The sequence below is a fragment of the Neopelma chrysocephalum genome, unplaced genomic scaffold, assembly GCF_003984885.1.
Source record: "Neopelma chrysocephalum unplaced genomic scaffold, ASM398488v2 Primary Assembly neopelma1_44, whole genome shotgun sequence".
Taxonomy (NCBI): Eukaryota; Metazoa; Chordata; class Aves; order Passeriformes; family Pipridae; genus Neopelma; species Neopelma chrysocephalum.
Window position 1 is genome coordinate 1,782,508 of NW_020897703.1, and position 13,841 is coordinate 1,796,348.

At 39.1% G+C, this 13,841-nt stretch overlaps 1 protein-coding gene and 1 long non-coding RNA gene across 9 annotated transcripts in view; one reads left to right on the plus strand and one right to left on the minus strand.

The window, feature by feature from the left end:
* Window positions 1-1,895: 1,895 nt before the first annotated feature.
* Window positions 1,896-7,663, minus strand: LOC113965131. The gene is made up of 2 exons (XR_003533455.1): window positions 7,284-7,663; window positions 1,896-2,335 (listed from the first exon to the last, which is right to left on the minus strand). It is a non-coding gene; the product is annotated as an uncharacterized LOC113965131 (long non-coding RNA).
* Window positions 7,018-13,841, plus strand: part of LOC113965119 (von Willebrand factor C domain-containing protein 2-like) — a 426,515-nt gene continuing 419,691 nt past the window's right edge. For 2 of the 8 annotated variants that reach the window (XM_027678036.1, XM_027678051.1), the window contains exons 1-3: window positions 7,018-7,242; window positions 10,016-10,062; window positions 10,485-10,583. In XM_027678036.1, coding sequence (XP_027533837.1) covers window positions 7,200-7,242; window positions 10,016-10,062; window positions 10,485-10,583 — 189 coding nt within the window. In that variant the 5' untranslated portion in view covers window positions 7,018-7,199. Of the gene's footprint in view, window positions 7,243-10,015; window positions 10,063-10,484; window positions 10,584-13,841 lie in introns of those variants that run through there. The other 6 variants (XM_027678037.1, XM_027678035.1, XR_003533445.1 and 3 more) reach the window with 4 other exon arrangements.

A 13,841-nucleotide genomic window follows, 5' to 3' on the forward strand; every position in this document is an offset into this window, starting at 1 on the left:
TGGGTTCAGGTTCCTGGGTCCCCATAGGCCTCTCTAGATTCTCCTTTCATCTTAGAGATTTGGCTCTAAATTACTGGGAACATATCTGCAGTATAATGTGACGTGAATTCAAGTAAGAATGTACAGTAAGTTAAGCTTCCAGTGTGAGAGCTGGTCCATCTTAAACCACTTTGAGCATCTTAAAGTCAACACAGGGTGCCCGAGACCTAAGTCTAGTTTGAGAAGCTGAATTACCAATATTTGCTCACTCTATTCTATACCAAAATGAGCAAATGGCTTGATAGCAAAAGTTATGGCTCTGCTATAAACAATATGAAGGTAAAAGGAAAGAACTTAAACATAGCATTTCCAGATTTCAATTTTGTGGCACTTCGATATTTAAACAAAATATTACAAAAACCACAAAGCAGAGCTTTGACATTTAGGTATAGGGTGTCAATATTGTACTATTGCTTTCATCAGAAGTATGTGGAAATGAAAGCCAGGAAGTGCTTCATTCACATCACAAATGGCAATCAGTATTGGATGTAAAGACTTTTTTTTTTTTAGTAATCTTTTATCCAAAATGTTGGATTTTTACAGAATTGGTGCCTGAAGTTCTATATTTTTGTTAATAATAACAAAGCAAAGAGATAGACATCGTGCAGTTCCCATTCTATATTAATCTACAGAAACTAGTGTATACTGCCACCCTTAGCTGAGTTAAGGAAGATTAGAGATGGATGATTTGAATTCAAATTATTCATATTTTTGCATTCTCCATGTGGAAAAATGACACTGCACTAACAACAAACAAAATAATAGAGGAAGTTAAAATTCCATGCTTGGTCTCTAAAAACTCTGGTAGCAAATGTTGCTTTTGGCCACAAATCCCCTGATAGTCTTTGCCCACTTTGCATCAAATTCTGTGACCTCTCAGAACTTTTATATTTGGTATAATTTCCTGTTTTTCTTAGAACAAGAATACACAGTTTATTCTAGGCTTATCTCTGAAAATATGTGTTGAATAAATAGCCAAGGGTTGTCAAACTTGGTAAAACACGAAATGGTTGGTCAGAATAGGGAAGACTAAAGCAAAAAGGAAGGAATGAGTCCAAGTAAGGAAAGCAGCAAAGAGTAAGCATGTTCTGGGGCAACAACAGGGAAAAAATACAGATAAAGAGGACTGGGTGTAAGGAGAAAACTTGATTTTGTTGCAGCATGTTTTGAATAATTTATGGGTTTACTACATGTGTTCCTGTAAGTAAATTTTTAATCTGATTTTGACAGAGAAAATTTTGTTATGTGTGGTCTTAATGTGTGCACATACATACATGCTCTGAAAAAATCAAGCAGGAAACCAGCTAAAATTACTCAGGCATGTGCTAATTATTAGTGTGAGACTCAGACTTCCAGTGGGAAGATGCATCACCCTGGGTAACAAGTAGCGAAGTACCTGGAACCATTGTAAAATAAGCAAAAGGAATAATTTATGCTTGTTTTTGTGTTGCTTGTCCTTTAGCTTATGCATTTTCGGACATGGTGGCATCTCGATTCTTGCCTCTATCACTAAGCACAGATTAGGGCAGTACAGCACTTTTCCTCAGGTCCTTTGTGTTAAGGATGCCTTTTCTTTTTACAGCTGTCACATAAAGTTAGGGAGGGTTTTTTTTAGCTTGTAGTAGGAGTGTATAAGCTGCTTTGAGGTCCAAGTGGCATAAATTTGAAAAGCATATTCACTAAACTTAATTTCAAAGGGGAGAAGAACATATTAACTGAAAAGTCTCTAATTACCAGGAACAGATGATCATCAGTCTCTATAAGCTGCATAAATAACTTTGTGTTCATAAAACTGGGGTTTATAGAGAACACTGGTCACTTTACACTTGTAAAACAAAGAGTTACTATATGACACCTCTTTTAGCACAATTTATTTTATCTGTGATGCAGAAATGCCCTCAAATTCAGTACAGGGAGAGCCAACATGTACTATCTGTCCAGTGCTCCTGGTAGTTTTCAAGGGCAACAACAGCCAAAGATGTGGAGGCTGCAGTTCCTGGAAACAGCAAGGTCAGTGTGGATAAAATAACTCCTGTATTATACAGTGCAGTGTACAGACTGGACTATATACATTACTGTAGCAGTGTCTGCAGTGGGAAACCTGCACTTCAGAGCTGTGCCCTGTGCTGTGTGATCCCGTTGTACTGATGTCTCGCTGCATTATTGACAAAATGCTTGACCATTCACTCCCAATTTTCTCTCTAAGCGCAGTCAAAACTCCTCGTACTTCTGCTTGCGTTCGTGTCCTTGGGTTTTGAGCACATCATCGTCTCTTTCTTTCTTTCTTGTGAAAAAGCTGTGAGAAATTGAAGCCAGAGTGAATTTTAGAAATTCATCAAAGAAAACAATCTATTGCATTAGACAATTAAATAGTGTAACAAGTATTCTAGCTAATGCTTGTTATGCTTCAATGAAATGCACAGAAGAATGACCATCAGCAAAAGTGCTGATGCATTGGGGAACAGACATTTTTGCTTTCATCTAATCTCAACTCAAACCCCTTTTTATAAGACCTAATATATACTACATCTAATCTATAGAAATACCTGGAAATGTAGCAGAGGTTTATTTATTGAATGTTCTTCTTAGAGAGTAGAGACAAAATACATTTAATAACTTCAGCTTAACTCTGCCAAACCTCTGGCATTTTAGTGTTACTTTTCCTACATTTAAAAAAACCCACAAAACAGGCAACAAAACTAAACCCCCTCTTTTTTTATTTCATCCAGATTATCTTTTTTTTTTCGGTTTAAATTATTTGAGAATCATATGAGCACCAGCACAGGAGCAAGGAAAAAGGCAGGAGTGCACAGAAGGAGGTAGAGTAGAAAACTGATTGATTTAAGCTGTCATGGGATCATATTTATTGAAAATCCTACTCCATTTTTTTAAGAACCCCATTCTGTTACATTTAAAGCTCAGCAAGGCTACTATGGCCCCTAAGCTTTGCAAATGTGACCTTTATAAAGATGACGGCTTGGCATTACAGGTATTATTATAATGCTTCATACTGGAGTTAAACTGCATTTGGCAATCCTGATGTTTTTAGATGAACTTTATGTTTAAGTACCACCTCTTTGAGACTGTGTTTGTACTAACAAATTCCTTAAATTTCCTTCTTTTATCAAAAGTACTTTTGGCATACATTATTACAGCTAGAATAAAACAAAAAAAAGGAAAAAAAAAGTACTGCATCTCTTTAACTTTGGAAAAGTAACTGTATTTCCACAGCATAGCAAAAATGCTGATGCTTCTCAACAGACATTTTCTTGGCTACAATGTTTATGTCCTTTGGGAACCTGCATGGGTGTCCCCTCCTTTCCCTTAGAAACTTTTATGGGAACTTTGTAAAATAAACACATGCAAAACATAAGTATACTTAACTTCCCACTCCCTGTTCCCCACCTGCAATACTCTGTGTGTGTAATGCCACCGGTTAACGAAATTTTCCTTGTAAGCTATTTTCATTTCCAAGTCTGTTACAAGTATCCTTGATGTGATTCTTAGGATAACTGTTAGCCAAATCCTGCATGTTACTCCGTTGTTGTACAAGCAGCTGCCAGATGGTAATACAGAGAAAATACATTTAACGTCAGTCACCTCATTGGAAGCCAGATGGCACAGCAGAAGTTGGAAGAAGATGTTTGCCAACTCATTCTGGCTTCCAGCTGTGGTCCCGTGCTCCACCATGACCGTGTGGACAATGGTCTCTTGACTGTAATGGTAATAGTGCTGTTATAGTGCTCCTGGCCACGCTTTGTGCTCGTTCAGAAAGCTGAATGGGTGACATTGCCTTGTCCTTTCTCCCCAAAAGCCGTGCTGAAGAACAATCAGGACTGGGTGTGCGAGAGTCAGTGGGGCAGATAATTCTTTGCTGGCTGCTTGTCTGTTGTGATGAAGTGCATATACTGGACTTTTTGGATGTGTTCCTGCAGAGGAGGGAAAGTCACTGAAAGTAGCTCACATGGGTGTCCTGGGTTTTTAACTCAGCTTGTTAGAATTGTAGTCAGTTTGTTTGCTGAATTCAGCAGGAGAAGATATTTTGCTCTGAATTCAAGGATAGCCTTTCAGTCTTTCAGGTGGTGGTATAAAGGAAAGAGTACGTGGCCCTTAGGGCTTGGGAGCACAGGCAACACTTCTGGAGCCTTCTAGTTTATCCAGTTTTCATGAATGATCTTTCTCAAACAGTCTGACTCGTCTGGCTGATCTATCTGGCTGACAGATCTGGCTAAAGCACCTGGCTCAGCCTTTTCTCTGGGAGAAAAGTAAACAGCCTGTCTAATGAAATGCTCAAGCTACAGCAGATGCTGCTTCAGTGTCTTTCTCAGGAGAAGTTATGGGATACAGTAACAGCACTAGTTGCTGCCATTTGGGAGATGATAATCATTTATAACCCAGACTGTTACGAGGCTATAAAGCAGGGTGAATGGGGCGCTCGGAATTCAGCTTAGCAATAACCAAATACAACGTATTTATGGCAGGCGGCTCTGAACAAGGTAGAGAGAAACTAGTTGGCTTGTTATGCCTCTTGAAGGAAAATGATTGTACGATGAGGTCATTTATATAGTCACAATGGGATGACATAAATAGTTTAGAAGTTGCCAACCAAACACTGTTTTGAAACAAAGCTTTAAATCTTCGGGAAATAACACTCTGTGACCAATGACTCTTATTTAAAAGTAAACAAATAAACTCTATGGGTCCTTTAGGATACTGGCAAACCTCCACATATGGCAGAATTGGTAATCTCACTTCAATCTTTTTCATAAAGTACCACTGCACTGACCATGTCTGACTGTTTTGCAAATGGAAGCCATAGGATGTCCTGAAATAGCTGGTGTCTGAATGTGGAACATAACTGTTATAAAGAACTCTGTGACTGCTGAAATCCTCCTGGAATTATACTTGAAAATCAGTCAAATAGTTATTTGTAAAAAAACCTGCTCTTTGCTTTTAGTTGTAGTTTATTTTGAGTTCATTTTCAATATAGCTGGATATCATAGAATCACAGATAGGTTTAGGTTTGAAGGGAGCTTAAAGATCATTTTGTTTCAGCCCTGTCATGGATAGGGGCACCTTCCACTATCCCAGGTTATTCCAAACATCGTCCAACCTTGCCTTTAGCACTGCAAGGAATGGGGCAGCCACAGCTTCTCTGGGCAACTTGTGCCAGGGCCTCCCCACCCTCATAGTAAAGAATTTCTTCCTAATATCTAATCTAAATCTACTCTCTTGGTTCTACCTCTGCGTAGCATTTCTTACCAAACCTATTATCCGTGCACTTTAATCAAGCTCTTTTAACTATTCCTTCAATAAGCCAAGAAGACTGAGGTCCTTTTGTCTTTCATTATTAATTATTTTCTAATCTTAATCTTCCCTCAAGCACATCTCTGAGCCCTCTTTAAGCTTTCATCAGTGTTCTTCAATTGTGGATACCACACATTTCCATGTTTTAGTGAGATAGAGAAGTCCTGTGAAAAATTTGTAGGGAAAAGTTAGGCCAGCAGAGACAGAGAACTCAGAGAAGGGAGAGAAGGATACTGCTTAGCATTTTGTTTGCTGTCAGCCTTTACACAAAGAATGGAAAAAACCCGTTGCTGAGAGAAGTGAGTGGTATTAACTTATAATAATCAGCTGTGCTTGCCCGTATGATACAATTAAAGTTACACTTTGTGATTTGTGGTGGAATTGGGAACTTCCCTAAGAGAATAACACCTTCATTTGTAGCCATCCCAACTGCATTATCAGCTTTTAAATCTGCAGTTTGGAAGTACCGAGTCATGGATGTTGTACTTCATGATGCTACTTCTGCTTATTTTTTTTTTATATGCTCTGCTGGAGTTCAGGACTATTCTGTTGGGTTGGATATGATGGAAGAGTGTTGCTCTAGTCACATCACTTTATTCTGAAGAGTATAAAAAAAACAAACCACCAACCATCAAGACCAAGAAAGGTCTGTCAGCATTTGCCCTCCATGTCTTGAAACCAGATGAGTTTAAGTCCTGACATGTATCAAACTCAACATAGTGTTTGAGAGAATTTATCAGGGAATACAAAAGTTCTGCTCACCTTCGTACTGTTGTGACAATCTTGTGCCCAAACACTGTTCTTTTATTACAATTTGGAGAGTTTGACAGTGCCAAAGTACTCGTCATTTCTCAAGAACAGGTCTACCATGGGAGAGGAATGACAATCCTGTGTGACCATCTCTGGAAAGTGCTTAAATAATAGTTCCACAGGCAGCAGGCCCTCTTGCAGGATTGCATCTTCTCTTTCTGGCTAATGACTGAACTGAATTATACAACCCAGTTTCACCCACTGCCATTTTCTCTGATCTTCAGTTCGTATTTCAATTCTTAGATTTTTTTTTTCAACCTTGCAAGCAAAATTGGTGCCTCTCCTGTCAGCCCAACTATTAGCATTTTTTATTACTTTTCCCCCCTCATATATTTTGGGCACTTATTTTCTGTTACATTGCATGAATTCAAGCACTGATTCTGAGTTCCTATTGCATGTAAAGCCCCTTAACTCAACTCGTTGAAAATTTAGGACTGGGACCTCTAAGCTTATTTTAAAATAAGAAAAACGAACAGAAATTTTCTTTGTCGAATCCTGCAACTTTATTTCAAACTCCAGAGAGCCATAACGTGTGTTCTCCACAAATACAAGCCGCTTTCCCCAACTTTTGCCTGGGAAAATTCTTGCTCTTAAACTTGAATACAGAATTATAGAATAGTTTGAAGGGAGTTAATTTAACCACTCAGTCCTACAAGACTGAGCTCAGGTTTAACACCTGTTCCAGCTACACAGATGCTCTCCCTAAAGAAGCATTTAGTCCCTTCTCAGGAGTTTGAAGCCGTTTCCTCCACATTTCCTGTTGTTTTCCTTCGTTTTAGGAAGGGCAGTGAGTGTTTACCAGAGGGGTCACAGGTGCCGGCCCCGAGGGAACGCCCTGGAAACCTCCAGAGACTCCCCGCCCTCACACCGCGCCCCTCGCGGCGCCGCTCCCAAACTCGCGGGGAGCCTCGCCTCGAGCTAAAACAGCTGATTTAACTTAAGCTTAATTGAATTGCACTAAATTAAATTAAACCGGGGGTCTGTTCCCGCCGCGGCGTGAGCGCCTCTCCTCGCGAGAGGTCGCCCCCGGCAACGCCGCGGCCATGGCGGAGGCGGCCGGCTCTGAGGCGGCGTTCTGCCTGCAGAGTATCCTTCTTCCTCCCCAGCCTCTCCCCCTTCCTCCTCACCCTCCTTCTCCTCGGCTGGGGGTGCCGGTTCCCCTCCTCAGGGGCTCCGTCTCCTCAGCGCTCCACCCGCCTCAGGCGGGGCGGCCCCGGCGGCTGCTGGGGGGATGTCGGGCGGGGCGAGGGGGAGTGTAAGAGTAAGGGTCGGGGGGAACCCAAAAATCCCACCGCCTTGTTGGTTCTTTTTGCGGGTTTTTGTCCCTCGGAACTGAAAATGGGCTGTATGTGTCCAGAGGAAGGCAGGGGAGCTGGGGAAGGGGTTGGAGCATTGGGAGCGGCTGAGGGAGCTGGGGGAGATCAGGGGGGACCTTCTCAGTCTCTCCAACTCCCCGACGGGAGGGAGGAGCCGGGGGAGGGCCGGGATCTGTCCCAGGGAACAAGGGGCTGGAGGAGAGGAAACGGGCTGAAGTTGCGCCGGGGAGGTTTAGTTCGGATATTAGGAAAAATGTCGTCATTGCAGTGGTTGTCAAGCCCTGGTACGGGCTGCCATCCCTGGAGGTGTTAAAAAACCCGTGTGGAAGTGGCACATGAGGACATGGTTTAAGGGTGTGGTGGTAGGTCAGCAGTTGGACTGGATGGTTTTAGGGGACTTTTCCAACCTTAACGATTCAGTGAATATGTGGGGTTTGGGGTTTTGACCCTGCAGAGGCAGTGGGGTCCTGCTCACTGTAACCCGGTGTTTGCTTTCCTGGCTGAAGCTCAGGTCCCTGAGTGCCCTTTGGGAAAGCCGGGAATTGCATCCTCCAGTGCTGATGGGGCAGCCAGAGCAAGGGTTAAATTCCTGACGTGAAAGGCTCTTACCCCCTCTTCTGTGTTAGCTGTTGATCAGTAAATGTGAAATACCTATGGAGGAGCGAAAGATTTGTTATTGAGACTGTCCCAATGTGCTCCTGGAAAAGGTGCTCTTTAATTCCCAAATATTACCACAAAGTAAATGCCTGAATATTCATGAAGTTTGTACTGAGTATGACCAAGTTATAAGGGCTGTGATACAGTAACTAGATGCAACTTTGTTTGCTGTAGCTTTTAGAGCAAAAAACCCCTGATTCTTATCACATTTGAGTTGTAGGAAATTATCTTGGGAGTTTATGGCTTTCAAATGTGCATTTTTTTGGTCAGATGACCCAAATCCTAGTTTTGTGAGATGAACTTTATCTGTTCACTTTTCTAGCTGCGAGCTGCAAATCAAGAAGCTTTTTCAAGCTTTGTTTTAGAGGCTAAAGAATCATGTTACACCCTGCTGTACATTGTTTTTTCTTGCCTTGGTAAAATTAAGTTGTAAGCCAATATAAAGATAACTTAAAGAAGTGGAGGAATGTCCTTTTCCAGCTTGTGCCTCAGTTTCTACTTTAGTGAAACAGCACAGCTGTTTTCACTGTGGTGTGCTTAAAAATGCACTGCCTCAGAACATGTGCTTAAAAGTAAGATTTTATATTCTTTGTTGGGAAATACAGTAGTTTTTAAAAGTAATTGCTCTGTTTTATTGTGCACCTAACTATAATATTTGAAAAAAAAGGTAAAAAAGCCCAGGATTTTTAAAGTAATATTTTAGTCTATGCACGGTGTTTGCAATGACATATTAGTTTAGACCATAGTGGATCACAAGGACAGTCAGGTCAGTAGAAAATTCAGGAAAAAACCCACAGAATTTGAAAGTTTTTTACTTATCAGGGGATTATGACCTTCAGCTGTTCACCTTGGAGAGAGATAGAATTGAACTGATAGTTTCCTGATGCTGTGATCATGGGGTCTTCAATGCAGATGATAATTTGACATATATTTTGTATCTTTACGTATATATTGTAGTGGGAGAACTGCAGAGTGTGACAGCTACGGCAAGAGGCCATTTTTTTTTTTTTAGGAGAATAATTCAGATTTAAGCAACTTGGTGCAAAGCTGGAAAATCATGTTTTTTTTCCCCTCTATGTGTGAAGTACTGAATTGCCAGCTTTTCTTTGGAAGTTAATTCCTGGTTTATTTACATGAGTCACTTGTAGGCTAACTGATTTCCTAGGGAAACTGTCAACAAACAGCATCTTGCTAAAAACATTTCATTGTGCTTTCATGGGCTGTGAGGCTAGTGGATGAAAAGATGTTTATTTGGGTTTCATTTCAGACTATTCATAGTGGTTTTTTGTGAAAAGTTTAAAGCATTTGAAGGAACCGTAGATAATTTCCAAATGAATTTTTACATTTTGAAAGGTCCTTGCAGATGTGTTGTGATTATTAAGGCATTTGTATCACCTCTGGTAAATGGTTCGTTAGAGTTTGGTCTCAAATGTTCGTGTTTGAACTTGTACATCCAAATTTGCTAAAAAGGTTGTTCTCTGAGAGCATGAAGTTAGTTATGCTGGGAAGCATAAAGCCTGTGGCAGTCCCAGTGCTGCAAGACCCCTCTCAAAACTGATGGTTGGGTGAGAGCATAATTTAGCTGCTGTTTTAACTTGGAACAGTGCTTGGCTTTGGACTTTGGGAGATCTGATGGGTCAAATTTTAATGACTTTCAAACCTGCTGTAAGAACTTAAGCCTAAATTCTGTCTCTTTGCACACAGCTTTCACTGGAGCTGGGCTTGTTCACCTCAAGGCTGAAAGAAGCCTTGAAAGTTGAAAGTCTTGTGTTGAACAAGGGTGAAGGTGGTGAGAACAGCTTTATAGATGGTTGGTTTATGATGGTTTTTCCTAAGTTGGAACTCATCACATGCATCAGCTGTTTCAGACTTAGCAAAACCTGCAGACATTACCATAACAGATGATTCTAAAGATGATTATCAGTGTGAAGAGGTAACTTATAAATGCATAATGTTCTGACATGTTTGGTATTTGTGTATCTTTGTTTTATTTTACTTCATCAGTCACGTAAACATCCTAGGAGAAATGACATGAATCTCCTTTCATAAAGTGTGGTGATGGTAGGCATGCACTCATTTTACAAGGGAAGATTTAGTCTTGGTTGATTTGTTATGTAATACTTTTATTTGAACATTAAATATTTTTTTTTTAAGATGCAGGTATTTCTATTTAGATGCTTCAGATAATTTATAATGAATATTTCAGTAATATATATTCTATTTAAATATAGCAAAGTGGTATTTTAACAAGAAGGGGATTATTTTCAGTGGTTGTACTGGGAGTGGGAACAGTTGTACTGTGAAAGAAAGATGTATAAAATATGTTAATACCAAAGTTTACATAATTTCATTTAGGTTTCTGCAGATGATGAATTTAGTCTTCAGGAGGAGGATGAGGATCTGTCCAAGGCTTTACAGGCTGTTCAAGAGCAGGCTGAAGATGCTCAAATTTTAGTAAGAACTTCCTAAACCTTTTTAGAGTCTGTAATTCAGTTTGCATTAGTGGCTTTAAATGTACACATCATAATTTATATGAATTTTTATATGTTTGTGTAAGAAAGATTGTTTCTTATTTGCTTCTAAGTTTCTAGGAGTAAACATATGCCATGGTGGAAAAGACAAGTTTCCTGGGTTTTATTTCTGTTCATTTTATGTTCCATAAACATCCTGATATTGCAAATATATAGATGGATTATTTAAAATATATTAATCTTTTTACAGTGCATCAGCATTTTAGGGTTTGTTCTTTATCTGAGTAGATTGAATGACAATGTGATCCCTGGTGCAGGAAGGAAACTGCATATGCTTAAGACCCACAAAAGGTGCTACTGGAATACTTTGCTAAAAGGGCTTATTCATATATTAAAAACAAAGAATGGATTGTTACACTTAAATCAAAATATTAATTATCTGTCATTACACACCGTTATTTTTTGACATTCCTTACATTTACAGTTTGATTTCAAAGCACTCATGTCACAGTTTAGAGCTACACAATGGGATTTATATATTGCATTTTTCAAAATACGATTTACCTGGATTTACTAGATTATAACAATCTAATGGAAAAGTGCTTTTCCCTGCTGTGTTTCTAATATCACCACTGTCTTGTAGCCTCATCAGAAAGGTACAGTCATAGTCTTTGTTTTGCAAAAGTAAAGGATTAATAGAGGAAAGATCAAAGGAAGTGAATGATTCTTAATATCAAAATGGAGGGGAAAACGTGCATTTTCTTCTGCACTAGTGCCTATCAACAGATCAGTTTTGTATTTGAGATCAAAGTTGGAATGGAAACTGGCAATACCAGAGTTTTATGTGTATTGAAACTGAATGTGCCTGAAAATGAATGGAAATATGGCAGAAGTGTTTGAGACTGAACATGCTTGATGTTAAGGAAGTAGGGGAAACTTGTGTTCTTTAGGGATAACTGAGGTTATGATTGTTTTACTGTGTGAGTTAAAATAGAAAGTGGGGAAAAAAAAGAAAGAATATTTTTAACCTATTGATCTTTTGACAGTGATATGTTTAAAGTAGTCTTTTACCTCTTCATTGGTTTGTTGCACCCGGAGTGGGAGGAAACGGTGTGTTCTGTGTATCCCATGTAATCAAACTGGAGAAACTGTTCACCTTTCCTCAAAACCTCGGAAGAACGTGTGTGCTCAGACCCAAATTCCCTTTGATTTTGAGTTTATGCTAATAGATGTTTGCATTCTTACTGCTTGACTTGTTATTTGGAGGCCTCATTTTTTCCATCATCTTGAAACTGAAATAATATTTTCAGCCTTTGGAGAGAAAGACGTGAATAGAAAAATGTTCTAATACACTTGCTAGTTCCTTGACAGCTTTCATAACGATTTACTGTATATTTTGTGGGGCTCAGTGACTGGGTTGTTTGATATTAATTCACTGGAAAAACCAAATGCTGCAGCAAATGCTTTCGGTGACCTGAGTTAGAAGCACTGTCTTCTGTGAATGAATATTGAATCAACATCCAAACTCTGAGCTAAGAAGCACAGCAGGAGGCTGTCTTCTTCACAGCATAAATAAACATGGTACGTTTTTTCAGTTACAAGCTTGTAATTTTGGCTAAAATAGGTGAAATTGTTTAACAAGCATATCCTGGAATAGCTGCTCTGATAGTTTTAAGTGATTGTGTATGTTTGCTGTTCATAATAATTTATATGTGTAATCCCATATTAAAGATTGCATTTCAATGCTAGATGCAAATCTTTGGTGAAGAAATTTATATAGAGAAGGCACAGATCAAGTGACCATCCAATATATTTTCCAACTGCAGATACTAAAAATATCCACAGTTTCTAAACTGAGTCAGTGCAGTTTCTTTTATGCTCCATAAAAAGGTCAAGTATAACAGGGAAAACCTGAGAAAAATGCTTATTTTCAAAGTTCCTTCTAAAGTAATCAGCACTACTTACTAAATGAAGAAGAGCAAACAAAGCAAATGAGAGATGGTGCTGTTCGCCTTCAGCAAGAATAAAACTGGTGTCTAGGCATTAGAGCTGCTTTTCCTCAGGGGATATTGAAGCATGTTTTCTTTGCTTCTGGGTCTCTGCATGGGTGTGGGGAAACTACTGGTGTCTAAGGACTTTGGTGAGGCTCCCTTAGCAGTTGGTTCATGTTTTTGTTTGGATCCCAACAGGGAAATGAGGGTGATGGAGCTCTAATCTCCAAATATCATTTACCTTTAGTCTGGTGGTAAAATGGCAGCTGACTCAAAATACAGCTGTGCTGGACACCACATGCATTGGAAAGCAGTGATTCTGCCTGTTCTAGTCACCACTTGTCCTTCTTGAGCACAACTCATTAGGTTTTTTTCTGTTTTTGAGATGATTTAAGGTAATATATGTTATTTTTAAACACAAGTAAAAAGTATTTTGCATATGGATTCGATGATCCTTGTGGGTCTCTTCCAACTCAGAATATTCTGTAACTCCTGACCTGACCTATATGAAAGAAAATATTTGGCTGATAGGGACCCTAGGAAAAGGATCCAGAATTTCTGTAAAGCCACACACAGAGAAGAAAGCTGGTTGGAAAACTGTCTTCAGTAGTTACAGCTGTTAGACATCTATTCCAGAGCCTTAATGTCTTAAATGATAATCTGAAGTAACATTGACATTCATGTGTGTTTGATTTTTAACTTGTTTGAAGGTGTTAAGATCCTTGAATTCTTTTGAAATTTAGTTAGCTTTTCAAGGATATCTTATCTTGTTTTCCAGAGAAATGATTAATTTATTTGACATTCACATTTCTTCAGTGGTCAGAAATTCTTATGAGTATTGTGAAAGTTTCTAAGGTTAAGCTCTTAGCAATTAATTTATTTTACTGGCCATAGTTAGAGTCCTTATGCCCAAAATGTTTTCAATATTTTAATTAAAACAAAGACATATTTAACAAATACTTAACAAAGCAAATATTTAGTTTATTTTGACTTCATGGTCAGAATCTTTAACAGGGTGGTTTTGTCCATAGAGCTGCTATAGGATGTCTATTTGCACTATATTCATTGATTGTATTTTCCTCATTTACAAATAGCTAAATATGTACAAAAAAATGACTGTTATTCCATTCTATTGGTAGTCATCCATGGTTACAATTGAAATGAAGCAAGTGGTTGGCCCAGTATCACTCTCAAAGTCTGCAGAAGAGCCAGGAGTTAAGTTCTGGTTTCCAGAGGCCCTGTTCCAATAA